At 42.4% G+C, this 15,992-nt stretch overlaps 2 protein-coding genes across 3 annotated transcripts in view; both read left to right on the top strand.

The window, feature by feature from the left end:
- drap1 (DR1-associated protein 1 (negative cofactor 2 alpha)) lies at positions 1 to 7,778 on the top strand. Its single transcript, XM_026160434.2, has 7 exons — positions 1 to 207; positions 803 to 875; positions 1,082 to 1,175; positions 2,319 to 2,444; positions 3,333 to 3,423; positions 3,522 to 3,610; positions 6,254 to 7,778. The coding sequence occupies exons 1-7, from the start codon at positions 166 to 168 to the stop codon at positions 6,444 to 6,446; spliced, it is 708 nt and encodes a 235-aa protein (XP_026016219.2). The 5' UTR covers positions 1 to 165; the 3' UTR covers positions 6,447 to 7,778.
- Positions 7,779 to 10,406: 2,628 nt separating this feature from the next.
- Positions 10,407 to 15,992, top strand: part of LOC113017208 (mitogen-activated protein kinase kinase kinase 11) — a 53,332-nt gene continuing 47,746 nt past the window's right edge. For both annotated transcript variants that reach the window (XR_003271421.2, XM_026160365.2), the window contains exon 1: positions 10,407 to 12,392. Coding sequence is in view for 1 of the 2 variants with exons in the window: in XM_026160365.2 (XP_026016150.2) it covers positions 11,636 to 12,392 (757 nt within the window). In the remaining variant the exon portion in view is untranslated. The remainder of the gene's footprint in view (positions 12,393 to 15,992) is intronic.

Here is a 15,992-nt window from a genome sequence, read left to right on the forward strand (position 1 = left end):
GACCGCACCGAGGAACGAGTGACGAAGACGATGTGCTAACTAGTTAGCCGGATAGCCACCACTATCTGGTGTGCGCGCGGTGGAGGCGAATTTCTGTATGAAATAGAATACGAATATAGCATATATTGTATTTTATTTTAGTTTAGCCACCCAGGTAATTTAATTATGCCCAGCAAAAAGAAGAAATACAACGCCAGATTTCCTCCGGTAAGTTTAAACTGTGCTGAGCCGGTGTCAAAGCAAGCTAACGTTAGCAAAGTGTAACATGGAAAGCTAAGTTCTGTAACTAGCTTAAGTGGAATTCGGCCTCTTTTGTTGCTTAGAGAGCATACAAGCCATCTAACACTCCCAAACCATTTAGTATACAAAGCACGTGCCTTAGTGAAAAGTAGTTGATGTCATGAAATTAGTGACCAAACATCCCCTGTATGTCATTAGTTGGTGGTGTACACACATAGCAGGCGTGCTATTTAAGTTGGTCTACTAATTGACGTTGTTTTTAGCATCTCAAGCTAGGCTAAACGGCACGTAAATAAATGTGAATAAATCCATTCTTTATTGTAATAAGCTGGATAATGTATCTACAATCCTCACACTACGTGAGTAGTGTAATAGTAATGATTGCAGTTACTTTGTGGGGACCTCACGTTATTCGATGTGCTGTACTGCAAACTCTTTACTAGGTTGTCCCCGAATTTCAGCGCGTTTTCACTGAAAATGTTTGTTGTTGTTTTTTAAGAAAATGAAAATTTGAAGCGTTGCTGTAGACACATGCATAAAAATAGACCTTTTCTCATTTCAGGCAAGGATTAAGAAGATTATGCAGACAGATGAAGAAATAGGCAAAGTGGCTGCAGCAGTGCCTGTTATTATATGTATCCTTCCTGCCTGCAGTCGTCACTGTGCAAGTTCTGTCTTGAATTATAAATTGTAAAAGACTGTTTAATAATTAGAGAAAAATGCTTCCTTAGTCTGTTGTGTTGTTGTGTCAAGTTGTCTATTATTGCATGTTTGGTAGTTTGATGATTTAAAGTACAAACACACCACTGCTTCACTGTACTTCCCTTATCCAAGATATCAGCAAGAGCACTGGAGCTTTTTTTGGAGTCCTTGCTTACAAAGGCTTGTCAAGTCACCCAATCTAGGAATGCAAAGACAATGACAACGGCACATCTGTAAGTTCTGTGTTTGTCTTCATTCAGAGCCCTGTCTGTGTTGCACTGTGTTGGAGATGAACGTCTTAGGAAGGCAAAGCCATCTGCTGTTCAGATCACTGGTATATTATATAGTATTTGTTTTTAATGAGTGTAGCTGAAATGCTGTCAGGCCTTTATTTTGTTTATTTTTAAAGTGGACTCATGATGAACTTCCAGCTCGATAATTTCATTCTTGGACTTTACTAAAGTAGCTTTGCTTGATTCACATTTAAAAATAACGACTATTCGTAATATACACAACATACTTCTTTTAAGTCAGTTTTCTTCTGATTGGTTTTAACAGTACATTTAACAGTTCTTTCATCTCATTTAATCAAATTTCACAAAATGGGAATTGTGCAAAATTTCAGGACTTCAGTCATTAGTTTACTCAAAAAATAATCCTCAGTGAAATGTTGAAAATAGGAGTGTTTTTGAATAATTCCCTAGCATAATTTTGTTTTTACATGACAACATGTACCAAATCCAAATTGACTTTTTAAGTAATGATTGTGATGGTTTTCTTTCTCATCTTCCTAAGAAAAATTTGCCTAAAACACTTTAAAGTAGATAATGTCATTTTAAAGTAGCCCCTCAAAAATGATGTTGGAAAATGTCTAAAAACAGCCCTGCCATCATCCTTTGAAATATTTTTGAGAAAGCTAATGACAGCCGGAACCTCAAATTTTCCACGATTCCTATTTAGGATGTGTATCCTCCACCTGGAATGTTTTTTCAGGTAAGATGGTGAGGTGGGAAAGCATTTGATGAACTGACAAGGACTAACCCTACACATTGCAAAAAGATAAATAAGTAAGGAAAATCATTATGAGCCGTCTTTACAAAAAAATGGCATCCTGTTACACAGCATGATTTACTGTGTGGTGGGAGCCTGATAGTTCTGTGGAGCACATTTGCAGTACACTGCTGAATCCCTTGTATCTGAAAGTATTTCTGGCCTGAGTAAGACAGCCCGCCAAAACAATTTTTCCCTGTGACTCAGACTGTATGTGTTGCTAAAATGAGTATGTACTACCATTAAGCTTGCTGTCTTTTTGATACGAGCTTATATTTCACTTGGCAAGTAAGGCTGAGGAGAAAACTGTTCATATTTATTCACAGAAAGCAGTGCATTGAGCTGGAGCAGCAGTTTGATTTTTTAAAAGACCTGGTTGCGGCGGTGCCAGACATGCAGGGAGAGGGGGAAGAGAACCACACCGAGGGGGGAGGAGAGAAAGTCCCACGGAGGTAACATTCGCTCACACAGACACCCAAACACGTAGAGAAAGAGTCATGATGCTTTGAAATGGAAGGAGTATTTCACATACACGATCAAAACACTCCAGGGTGATATGAGGCAGCCAATCCAGCTGCAGATAATTAGGACTTATTTCATTAAGCAGTTTGTAATTCAGTCAGCTCTGATAAGTGCACACACACATCGGTTTAAACTAAAAAGGATTCGCTCCACGAACAGACAGAATCTGTGTACGTTATCTTTTCTTCTTCTGGAAATGAGCACTGCTGTAAATTGGTCTATAATCCTTGCAGTGTTACCGTACTCCCGTGTTCCTTTAGTTTTGTGATTCTAGATTATCAGAAGAAAATGAAAGAACTGGCCAGAGCGAAAATTAATTGTTGAGGAATTGTAGACAAGAAAATGCAGTATTGACTGTCAGATCAGACGCCGGCACCGCAGCTAATTTGTAGCAGAGAGCTTGGCGGGGAATTAGACGTTTCTTTTCTCTGCAGACTTCTTTTCTCTGCAGACTGCAGCTGATTGGATTCATATTCAATTCAAAGTGGTCGTAAAACTTGTAATGTTTAGACATTTGGTGTCAGCAAGTGCCTCAGAGTAATTTCCACCAGCAGTATGCGTCACACTGTTCTACTCTGGAGTTATCTTAAAGTTGCAAGGAGAGAATTTCTGCTTTAAAAAAAGCCACATTAGCTACTATGTTTTTCATTTAAAACATTTTTGTGCACTAAGTTAAACAATTGATTTCTGGTTCCCTCGTCCACAGTAGCCCAAGTGTACGTTCTGTTTCATGTGTTGTCTCGTAAACATTCTTTTGAAACTTTAAAGTAGGACCTGTTATCACATTTCCTTACACGGTTATCTTTTTTCTTTCTCAGAGGTCGAAAACCAGGGTCTGGTCGCAAAAACGGAGGTGCTGGCGCCAAAGGCAAGGACAAGAAGTTATCTGGAACAGAGTCGGAGCAGGAGGTGTGAGATGATTTGCATGTAGAGGCCTGAACCTGTCTACTGTGTTTGTCTGTATGAGGGGAGACGACTCACTGTTGTCTTCCTTGTGATGGAAACAGGACGACAGTGAAGACAGCGAGACAGACGGGGACGACGAGGACGGCTCTCAGTCTAGCACACATCTGCAGACTCCATCCAGGTTCCACAGGTTTGTGTCCAGATCCACATGAGACGGTGTGTCTGGAAATATCCTCCCAGACTGCAGACTCGGAGAGAGGGAGGGCGTGTTTTCTTTTAAGCTCTTGCACTGCTCTTCCCTCTGAAAAACAGACTCTCTGATACAAAGATGTAAAATGATTTACAGCATATGACAAAGGAGATAGACGCCTAGAAAATGGCATAGAATTCATGAGAACTGCTGAATCATTATAAACAACCCACACACATTTGAGCCATTCAAACACTACATGATGCCCAAAAGAGGGCAAACCAATACAGCAAAAGATGCAAGTAGTTACTTAGGCACATTTAGTCCAACATAAACATGTTTACATACCTACACATTACAGAATAAACTAAACAAGTTGGGTCTGGCACCCTGAGTGAGCTCTGCTTTGGAACAACATGGAGTGGTGTGGACTGGCATTTATACAGCACATCTCTGGTTTTCAGTATTCTGAGTATTCAAACCTCTTCACACTACTGTCCCCATTTATTCTGTACTAGCACACTTTCAGCAATTTATCTACACACGTGCTGTGAGACATCACAGCTGGCAGAATTAGCACTTTAACTTGATTCTTATATCAACTGATAAAAACAGAAGACTCGTCTAAACATGGAACAACAATTCAAAAATTCCATCGATATGAATTTGGGAAATGATTAGCAGGGACCTGACGTGTATGAGGCTTTTCCCACTAGCCAAATCACGAGACTTGTGCTTCAACCATTCACTCGGTGCAGTTAGGGTTACACTGTTCTGCAGTCTGCTGATTACAGAGCTTGAAGAGCAAATCGCTCTTTGTGATGCTGAGTTTACTTGAGAACTGAGATTATGATATTGAAAATGGTAATAAAAACAGTAAATAACCATATAGCATACTTGAAAAAGTAACCAAGAATGTAGGAAATGTGTTTTATTTCAGTCTTTATTAATTTGGTCAAATTTGCCAGCACAGAATAAAATTAAGAGGCTTGTGGAGTCTGAGATGTCTGCAGTTCAAAGTGTTTTCTATTGCTGTATTCCATTATTGCACTGTTACAAGCAGATATAATAATATTCGAAACCCAATGTGACCTCCCCTCATATACAACTCTACACTCACATGCCAGTTTGTTAGGTATAAATGACTGGGTTGGGCCCCGTTTTTCCTTCAGATCAGTCTAAATGCTTTGTGGCATAGATTCATCAAAATGCTGGAAGCATTCTTAAGATTTTAGTCCAAACTGACATCAAAGAATGATATCGACTTTGCAGATTTGGCTCTATATCTGTGATCTTCCATTCCCCCACATCCACTGGCGGTGACTGTAGAGGCCATTTGAGTACACTGGACTCATTGTCATGTTCAAGAATCCAGTTTGAGATGATTTGAGCTTTGTGACATGCTGCGTTGTTCTGCTGGAAGCAGCCATCAGAAATGGGTACGCTGTGACCATAAAGGGATGGACATGCTTAGTGACAATACTCTAGTAATGACGCTCAGTTGGTACTAAGGAGCACAAAGTGTACCAATATAATACCCATGCACCCATACAACAATGGCACCAGAACGAACTTCTGATCCAAGGCAGGATGCTTTCATGTTTACACCAAATTCTGACTCTGCCATCCAAATATCACAGCAGAAATCAAGACTGATCAGACTGGGCAACGTTTTTCCATTTGTATTGTACAATTTTGTTGAGGCTGTGTGAAGTGTAGCCTCAGTTTCCTCTTTCTAGCTGACAGCACCTGGTGTGGTCTTCTGCTGGAGCCCATCTGCTTCAAGGTTCAATGTGTTGTGCATTCAGAGATGTCCGCTCAAATAACGAGTGGTTATTTGAGCTCTTGTTGCTTCTTATCAGCTCAAAGCAGTCTGCCCATTATTCTCTGGACAAGACATTTTCGTCCAGTGAACTGCCTGCAAACTGGACAGCTTCTAATTTTGGACTGTTCTCTAAACTCGGAGAGAATTGTGCAGGAAAAGCCCAGTAGATCAGCAGCTTCTCAAAATACTCAGAGAACTCCGTCTGGCACCAGGCTAGGTTCTTCACTTGACTGGGATGGCATTTTAAGACTTGTCTGAAGAAGCACTAATTGGTCAGTAATTACATCAGCGGCAAATCGAGTTCAAAGCTGTCTGATCTCTTAAGAAATAAACACTCAATTTACTTTGCATAATCTTTCAGCTGCTGCTCTCTGTTTTCGTTGTGCCTCCCATGAAGGTGCTGCCATTTTTACTTTTCATTTGTAAGAAAATCTCCAGACAAGCAAAGTTTTTTTTCTCTCAAAAAGTTATATTGCCTCACATTAAGAGCACATAAAGGCATATTTATATATGACTATTACTGTAGCTTGTTAAGAGAGAGAAATCTGGTGGCTGAAATTATGCCAAAAACAGGAAGAGGGCGCTGTTTTCCTACTAGAATCGATAGACAAACCTTTGCTGGCCCCAAGTTGAATAAGTTGTACCTGGAGTTCCCTGTAAATATCAAGATTCATTTTGGATACTTAACTCTAAAATAGTCCATTATTTTTTTTAGTGCACAGTTAATTTGACTAATAATGTTTCAATTTAAAAGGTAGTTTGTGCATAAAATGCACACGACTCCTCAGAGGTTAACACCTGTTCCTGTGCCCCCACAGCTCCAACACCCCCCCTCAGTATATGCACATGGCCAACATGGTCCCAATGGGCAACATGGCTCCGACGCAACCTCCGGGCACCGTGGCCTTCGCCCCACACGCCTCCATGATGAGCATGGCACCACCTCCCACAGTCCCTGCACCGCACAAGAACGGGGACGACGATGACGACGACGAAGACTATGACTCTTAGCTCGTTCTCAGCACTCCGCTCACACACTCTCTCATTCTCTTCTACCACACACACACACACACACATACACACACACACACACACACACACACACAGTCAATGTTATTTTTCAAATTCTTAAGTTGTTTTTCTGGCAGCTGCTGTAAGCAGAGGAGAGAGAGACTCTTCATTGCAGCCTGCTGACCAAAACGCCCTTGGCGGCCAGCTATAAGAGCCACCACCACCGCGAGAGACACAAAGCCTGTACATTATGTGTTTTAATTTTCTTTTTCTTCTTCTTCTTCTTTTTTTATAAAGAAACTTTTATTTTATTGTAGAGAAGAATCCAACGAGGATCTTTTTTAACAAGTCAGTCGCTCGATTTTTGACTAGGAAAAATGGTGGTCGTCACCGTTTTTGCAGGCACAACAAGCTTGGGCCTCGCAGCTTTTTCTTTTCTTTCTCTTTTCTTTTGGGAACTTTTTTTTCCCCTCAGTTTCCTGTTGTAGACCTGAACATATCAGTCGTCGTCACTCAGATCCTCAGGTTGGCTGAAAGAATCCGTACATAGTAGTTGTTGAAGCTTTCTTTCAAGGCAACAGCACAGTATTTGGAAGATGATCATCGAGAAGGTTGGTGTCTCGCTGCTGAAGTGTTATGACTATGTTATAGATTGGCTGTGATATACAGCTTTTAAGCTCTGAGCTCTACTTCCCGGCTTTGTCACAACTCGCAGCCCAATTGTCTGGCTGTAACATAAATAAGGAAGCAGGTGTATTTTTTACTATACATTAGCTAGCTACACCTCTTTTTTTTTTCTCCCCCCCCCCCCCCCCCCTTCAATGAGTTTCTATTTTTAAGTCACGTTTTTATCAAGAGAACTGTAAACCTTCACAGCTCTGAAGTCAATCATATCAGCAGGTTAATGAGTTAATTATTTGTTGTTCATGACCCTGGCAGAGGTCTGTTACTTTGGCAATTGGATCTTGTTATTATTATTATTATTATTACTTTACTCGACCATTTAATACCCTTAAATTGCCCATCTGAAGTATACTGTGACTCTTGGACCATATGTTTGTTTTTAAAAGCTTTTTTCCCCCCTTCTATTGTCCTCTCTCATTTCTGTTCTGGCCTCTCCTCCAATTTTGAGTAACTTGCTCCTTTATCCTGACTGTTTTCCTCCCCTTTTTAGATTCTTTTAAATGTGTTGATTGGAAGCAGAGTTGGGGCGCCCGTTTATGTGTCAGTCTCCGTATGAAATGGTTGCAAACAGACAGTTGGCACTGTATTGTAAACTTTTAACATTCTTTTTATTTTGTATGTAAAATAAAGTTCATATTTCAATTAAAATGGTCCTTGTATTGGTTTGATTTCTGCATTGGAATTGAGAGCTTGAAGGTACCTTCCATATTCAATATCGGCTTAAAGGCAAAACCAAAGTACACTTACTAATATTTCAAAAGCCCTCCACTGAAATTTTTTTTACCTTCGTGGGCGTGGAGTACATCCTTTGTAGTTCCAAATCCTTGCACTTTGGAATTCTCTGCATTTTCTATTGTGCAGTTTACCTTGGATGCTGTGCATCTGCCAACCGGTGACTCAAGCAGCCTGAAAGACGCAGCTTTGCAGTCTCCTTCTGGTATTTAATCAGATAAAAGTGCAAGACAGTACAGGTTTGTGGAAAAGTGAGAGATGTGATTGTTATCATGGGCTTGCGTTGTGTTCAGAGTAGCTGGCACACTTGGCCCTGACTGTTCATCCAGCCCCCTTTCCTCTTCCTCCTGCCTCTATTTTTTTTTTTTTTTTAAACAGTCCCCTTTGTCGTGTAAATGCAGCCGCCTCTCTTACCCCCACCTCCAAACACAGCCGACCAAGCAGTGCAGAGCCGGGACCACGAAAACAACTGCATCCTTCCTGCACAAGCGTTGACTCAGCGCACTGTGAGGAGGGAGGGGTTTTGCTCAGTGTGTGTGTATGTGGGGTAAAGAGGGAGGAAGGTGGGATGGGGTGTCGGTAGTTGACTTTAGGAGGTTGGTGTTCAAACAAACGGCAGCCGTGGTGCAGGGAAGGAGGGAGGGGAGGGGAGCCATCAAAGGGCTAACAGAAGGAAGCGTGCTGTTTCCACACAGGAGCCGGCGGGGACAGAGGTGACCCTCTGATTCCCGTCACCTCCTGAGAAGCCACTGACTTACAAACATGGGAAAATATGACCAAGAGGAATTCCCTGACCTTTTCCAAGATAAAGTCTTTTTGTTTTTATGGATAGAATGCACCTTCATCAGTGGGAACACCAGCAGTCAATTACTAAAATATGCTCCAGTCTTTACTGAAGGCTATTTTTAAATAACTCTTAAACATTAGGTGACTACACCACCATGGTGGGCACCCTGTGTGGGTGTTTTCGTCATGTTAAAAAACACGGTTGGGTACGTAGATGGACCAGTCAATCATGAGCTTCATAACTTTATTCTTTTCACCACAACAGATGGATGGTTGTGGATGCCGCCCTCCCACCCTGCTTACTGATACTTAAAATTCCTCTACTTGGGGCAGTAACAAGTCCTCGACCCAGAGTGACTGAAAGCCTTGACCCAAGACTCAGGGGTGCTAATTCTCATTCACGTGCTGCTGTAAACTGTCCAGCACAAACTGGAGTTCATGGTTTGCTGAAGCCAAGAGATCCACATCAGCAGCAGCAGAAACAAGATCCTGAGACCACTGAACCTGACACCTTCCCCTTCTGCCGTTTCTCATGAACACTAGAAATTTTGTCCATAGAAATTATGAACACAATCGGTGACAAAGGACAGCCTGGGAAAGTCCGACACCCAAGAATGGTCTGACTTATTTTCAGCAATGCAAAAAACCTTTCACTGTATACCACCCATAGGACACATGCTGACAGCAGACTGCCACACACATCCTTGAAAAAAATATCTGGTACAGTGACCTAGTACTACACTACATAATGTTCCATGTAATATTGAATTAAATTATAAAATATATTTTAAAAAAAATCAAAATCAAAAATGTTATGTTAAAGAAAGCCAAATTATGAAATGCTATATTTAAGTAGTTCTCACAATTTGAACTTTTCACTGCATAAATCATAATCTTTATTTGGCACTAATGGACTTCCATTGGCTCATCGCCAGGATTACCAAAAATTCTACCATACTGATAACTATACTGCAGCATTTATGAGTTTATTTTTCCCCAGGTGGTTTCAAAATAAAAATCAGATTAAACTGTCCCGTAAGATCAAGACAACATCTGCGGTTAAAAGATGTGTCTCTTCTACCAAGTATCTCAGAATCACATCATTAAATGACTATTATTGTCATTTCGTCAAACCTCATTTTAATGGGACTAGATTAAAAAAATGTATGCGAAGGCAAAAACTTCCTCTTTGTTGTTGTTTTCTAAGTAGCTGCTTAATTTGGTGAAGTTAGCTAACAAGAAGTTAGCTAATACCGGAACTGCGGAAGTCTTTTAAAATAAAAGTATCAGAACTACAAACTATATGTTTTTAAAGGAGGCCACAAACCACTTTAACTTTATTCTTTTACCTTTACTCACATGTCATAATAACCATTTCTTATCTCAGGTTACTGCTGCAAAATAGTATCCCGTTCAGACATGGGTACTTTTATTAGGTATATAATATAGACTGACTTGATTGGGGTGATACTTGAAATTACATTACACGGGGCTTCGTACAGGGTTTTCATTGCACTGGAAAGCAAGATTATTAACAACAACAATAATAATAGTAGTAGTAGTAGTAGTTCTAGTAACAGTAAATGTAGATATAAGTTAGTATTATAGCGTATTGTGCTGCATAGCTGGGCAGCTAAACACTTCTAACTTCTAAGTAACTAAGTTATAGAGCAACCACGTAAAGGCGCCCACAAGTTTTATTCTGAAAGTTTCAAGAGAACGCGTTACGCCGCTTCCCGTAACTTGACGACGCTCTGTCATCTGACTCTTTTCCTGTTGGGAGAGAAAAAAAGTTTTGAAACCCCACCCTCTCCACTGACCGTAAGCGCAGACGTAGAAGTGGTTCGACAACCTGGCGAGTGAACTCTGCGTGAGGAAGACAAGTGTGATATGAAGTTATGATGGAGTTGTTCCGCTCTTTGGATACCGACTGTAAGAACGGGGGACTCGAGCCGGACCAGGCCACGCGCTGAACTCCCACCAGGAACTAACGGGATTTGTTTTTACTGCGTTTCTCTGAGGAAAGTAGAGCCGAGCAGGTTTGGAGAGCTCTTCCTGTTACAAAGTCGGCGGTCCCCAAGTTTGCTTTATGTTATGGTAAAGGCTGGCTATTCGTGTGCTTCCCATAAGACCGTGAGCATGGATACTTTGGCGCAATGGGATGCGGGATTTCCTGCGGAAGTGCCGCAAAGTTGCGGTGAGACGCCGTTATTGGAGTTTTGGGCTTAATGCGAACTGGACAGCTCTGAAACTTGTCGTAAAACACTGGTTGGCTGGACTGAATGCTCCTTTCCTGCTATTCTTCTCCGCTTTTCAGCGCTTCCTGCTTGTGGTGGCCACTGCACTTAATGGCTAAAAATACATAAAAACTCAAAATGGACAGTTAAGTGTGGTGGGAACCTTTATTACCAGTTGCAATAGCAGTACCTGGGAGTGTTTCGCAGTAAGCGGAGTAGTTTTCATTCGTCTTCTTACACTTTCCCTCTCTAAAAAAAACAAAACAAAGTCAGGACTCAACAGGTGGCAGTTTTGAATGAGGGGGAAGAAGAGCTAAATTAGCCATAATGAGGTGATTCGAGAGGCCCTTAAATACAGGCCGGTGAAATGATATTGTGCTTAAACCATGTGTTGGGAAACCACACACCACATCACTTGAACAGAGAGAATTTCAGTGGAAGCAGTGCTGTCTTTCTGAGCTTTGAAACACTTAGCCTTAATCAAACAAAAGCAATCTCTAGTGAATCATCCGATGGAGAGACGAGTTTAATGCGATGATGAATAAAAGACACTTGCGCTTCTGTTGTCTTTGACTGTTCTCCTCTAGCCCACTTGTTGGTCCAACTTTTGAACACATTTCATTAGTCCCTGATGAGCCAACAAGAAAGACAGGAAAGGGAGCGAGGCGCAATAAAGTACTCCTTTGTACTTTATTTTCAAACCCTTGGGGTGCTAAATCATATCCAGTCAAAACATCTGCTTGAGGCTCCATGGAGCCACTGAAGAATATATTCAGCCGTGGCCCGCTGTCCAACTGGAAAAATTTGGAACAATCGCAAAAAGGGAACTTCACCAACCCTGTGTGGACAGCCTTATTTGACTATGAGGCATCCTGTAAAGATGAGCTCACCTTACGTAAAGGCGATCTGGTGGAAGTCCTCTCTCTGGACTCGGAGATATCAGGGGATGAGGGCTGGTGGGCGGGAAAGGTCAACAACAAGGTGGGTATCTTCCCATCCAACTACGGCTCCTTCAAGCCGAGTGGATATGGAAAACTTCCGGGCAGTGCCGTGGTGGATGAGCTCGCTCCGGCTGTGGTGGGTGAGTTTGAACCCGAAGAGGTAGATTTCCGGGAGTTGAGCCTGGAGGAGGTCATTGGGGTCGGGGGATTTGGAAAAGTGTATCGTGGTACATGGAGAGGAGAGCTGGTGGCGGTGAAGGCCGCCCGCCAAGACCCGGACGAGGACATCAGTGTGACAGCGCAGAACGTGAGGCAGGAGGCCCGTCTGTTCTCCATGCTCACCCACCCCAACATCATCGCCCTGCAGGGCGTGTGCCTGCAGGAGCCCAACCTGTGCCTCATCATGGAGTACGCCTCAGGTGGACCGCTGAGCCGTGCTCTGGCAGGCCGTCGAATACCGCCGCACGTCCTGGTCAACTGGGCTGTGCAGATAGCCAGAGGGATGTTGTATCTGCACAGTGAAGCCATCGTCCCTGTCATCCACCGGGATCTCAAGTCCAACAACAGTAAGTCCTTCAAGCCCGCAGCGCAGATCAGCATAGCTTCAGTCTGTCTGTTGGGGTTAGTTCAACGAAATCAAAGGTTTGGATATAATTACAGGGCTTTCTACTTAGGAAAGCCTCATGGCTCTAATGAACATGGGTGTACTGTAAAGCTCCTAAAGGAATCTCTCAGTGTTTACAAAGCCTTTCTAGAACAAAGAGGGGCTTTTAAGCTATCATTCACATTGCCAGATTAGTCCGTCTCTCATTCTGATTCTGTATCATTATTGATAAGAAGATCAGATTTATCTAGGCTTCATGTGACTCCTGGGCTATATAAGGTAGGCCAGACCTATAGGCGGCTGATGCATACCAGGAAAAACTAACATAAAGTGTCTTAGGGTAATGCAGGGCCAGTGTGTGCCAAACCAGTCTGCAGCGCTCCACTGAATGGATTGAACACACCACTCTTCCAAAACATTCTCCGGGGCGCTCTCATTACATCTTTGTATTGATTTGTGGGGGATGTGCACCCGAACCTTGCCAGCAAAATTCCCTCACAGGATAACTCCTGGTCCCTTCACTGCATGGGTCAATTTACTTTTGTTTGTCATCTTTGTGTGCCTGCTTGTGTGTGTTTGCATACTGCTCATAGGACAAGAATACCAAGTTTTTCCAGTGAAAGAATGCAGTGGACGAGTTTTACTTCTCGGCACCGTTATATTTCACACTTTGGACTTTAATGCTGTCCTCTTCTTGCATCAAAGGTCTTGCGTCAGTGTTTTCGGGGCCTCGTGGCAGACACGTAGGGGTTGGACCTTGTAATTAAAGCAACAATGCAGGGAGATGTATCACTGATAAAGCTTTCTGTCTCACCCCCCTTTTTTTCTGTAGAATAAGAAGCTCTTTTCTCAGCATCTAACGGCAGCTTTAACCCAAACAGAGAGCCAGCTGAATTTGTGCAGCAGCTTGCTCTCTGTTATTATCATTCCTGTGACGCAGCATATAATCCCCATCAACTCTGCTGTGGCCTAAAAAAAAAAAAACCCCTTCCTCTGCTCATCCTTTGTGTTGTTAGAGATCCCGGTCACCAAACTACACCGAGAGAAAAAGATCACCTAGCAACACTTTTTTTAGGGTGTGGCCTTGGATGGGAGCATCCAAAGGACAATATTCTTTATTCAAGGTTTGTTGATAGCAGTGGATTCAGCACATCCTAAGATATCAATATTTCCATCGTGCCTTTTGTTTCTGTCGGTATCATCAGTGCTCCACAGAATGGCCTCACCCTCACCTATTGCGTATCATCTGCCTTGTCAGGTTATTTCCCAGCTGGAAGTGCATCTGCTGTAACACACACACACAAAAAAAACCAGAGGAGTTATTTTAATGTAGTGTTTGTGTAGGAGACAGGCCAGAGCGAACACAATCCCTCTCTGTGTGCCCGAGAGATCCTATCTCTCTCCTGCCTCTTGTTTTTTAATTCTTCACTGAATCTTTGTCTGTGGCCTGCCTCTACATGTCTCCGTACGACCTTATTCCTGAGCAATATCCTGTTGTGGGGAGAGAGAGGGAGGTGGGGTCATTCGAAAAAGACATTCTTTCAGTTCGACAGTAATGTGCATGGCTGGAAGCGCCACTCTGACAGGTTTAACGGACAGGTGCAAAAACACCCCGAGATAAGAGCGCCGGTTAAATAAACCAAAAATCTTAATGGGGCGGTTTCTTTGAAGGTACAGCATGTCCTAAATCATCCACAGTTGCCCTCAGATTGTAGTGTCAGTTCCTCAGAATAGTGGTGCAAGTTCTTCTTTCTATAGCTGCCATTTTGCGCCAGCGCTCTGCAGTCAAACAGGGAGGAATCTGTCAGCGAGGAGGCAAAAAGCCTGCTTCCAAATGTCGCTGTAAGTGACCGAACGCAGGAAAGAACTGAGGCTGAGGTGGGCTGAGGAAAGGATAACTCATTGTACGATGATGTCATGGTAAAGGGGGGGCAAAAGGTTTAATATTGTTAATTGTTAACATTTGTTACAGTGACGGATTATTAATGCGAATAGTCGTTTTCTCTGCAGGGCTTCTAAACAGCAGCTGTATCGCTGTTGTGAATTGTAGGGTGGAAGGTGCTGATTTAACAGAAGCATCAGAGTTCATGGTGGGGCGCTTGGCTCAGAGCCAGAGGCCATAACTGGAATTCCACTGAATGCAAGTGGGGACCGGAGAGTGGAGCAGCATCTCCTGTCTCTCACTCTGGCGTCTGCACGTCCGAAGAGTTTTCACACCTTCTGCACTTTGGTGTTTTAGCGTCTTGTGGTTAGGTTTAAGGGCTTTGTATACAAGTCTTTATGAAAAAACCGACATCTTTAGCAATCACTGGCTAATAACCAGCACAGTGGTTCAAAGCCGCAGACATTGCTCTATAGCTAATCCATGCTGCTTATCTACAAACAAGCACCTGTCTCTGTCTCACACCTTCATTGTCTGCTTAAGCTACCAAAAACATCGGCTTGCGGCTTGGATCGGTCACTTAGTCGCACATTAAGCAGCTTAATAACTTAGTTAATGCCAGGATTTGTCGTTTTAGCTGCTAAATGGTGGGTTCCTTATTCTGCATTTCCACTGCTAACATGATCTCTAATTAGAACCATAAGTTTATGTTTGTGTTTGTTGTTCCCCGGCTGCCAGCCTGTACATGTGAACACAGAATAGGAGAAATTTAAGACCTCTATTCATTCTTCTAAGCTTTGTCTTGAAAAACGCCTGCCTATTTAGCCACCAACAACTCAATTAATGATACATTACCGCAACCTGCCCCGTTATAAAACCACTGGTAAGAAAACAGTCAGAGGTGTAACTTTTATCAACAACTTTTTTTTTCCAGAGGAAAACAGGGTGATGACTAAATAAAATTCATGCATTTGCCCCTGGGAAGCAGTAGTACTTTCTTATTTTTACCGTTTACCTTTGGGAAACAGTACAGTTAGCTCTCCTGCTCCCCGTTTCTCTTGGAAAAAAGGAAGAAAAAACCCTGTAAAAATATGTTAATTCTTGAGTGTGTCAGGGTTTCGTAATTTTTGCAATTCTCGGTACAGCGGATGACACTTTTGTCCCATTCAGGTCTCAGTTTATCAGATTATCCGTTTGGATAAGGTTTACTTCAGGGTTTATTTCCCTGTTCGCAATGCCTCTCATATCACTGCAGCTTTTATTGCATTTTTTCTGTTTTACTAGACTGTTGAGTTAGAGCCCCATCGAGTTATTGGCAGGTTGATATTATGGGATAATATTGGCTATTTCTTGATTTATCAGTATTTATAATAACCAAATCAAGAAGAGACAGCAGACGGACCTTAACCATGTTATGAGTGTTAACATGGCACCGCACGACTACACCCTTGTGGAACAGAGTGGATGATGGCTAACCGAAAATGTGTGGGTGTGGGCTCATCATTACGAGTGACATCCTTTACGCTGCACATAGAACCTTTTTTTTCCGATTCTATGAAAAATATTGATTCGTTTCAACATTTCTGTGATTAAAATTTCAAAGCAGCAACATATTTTCTTCATCTACAGTAAAACTCAATCTGTTGGCTTTCAAGAAGCTCATTCAAAGTGTCACCCGCG

Source organism: Astatotilapia calliptera, chromosome 3, assembly GCF_964374335.1.
Source record: "Astatotilapia calliptera chromosome 3, fAstCal68.1, whole genome shotgun sequence".
In the NCBI taxonomy this organism is placed as follows: domain Eukaryota; kingdom Metazoa; phylum Chordata; class Actinopteri; order Cichliformes; family Cichlidae; genus Astatotilapia; species Astatotilapia calliptera.

Bases quoted from the DNA above. Each gene is read 5' to 3' on its own strand.
- drap1 (XM_026160434.2), top strand. From the start codon at position 166: ATGCCCAGCAAAAAGAAGAAATACAACGCCAGATTTCCTCCG. The intron at 208-802 runs GTAAGTTTAAAC...TTCTCATTTCAG, and splicing joins ACAACGCCAGATTTCCTCCG to GCAAGGATTAAGAAGATTAT. The intron at 3,611-6,253 runs GTTTGTGTCCAG...GTGCCCCCACAG, and splicing joins ACTCCATCCAGGTTCCACAG to CTCCAACACCCCCCCTCAGT.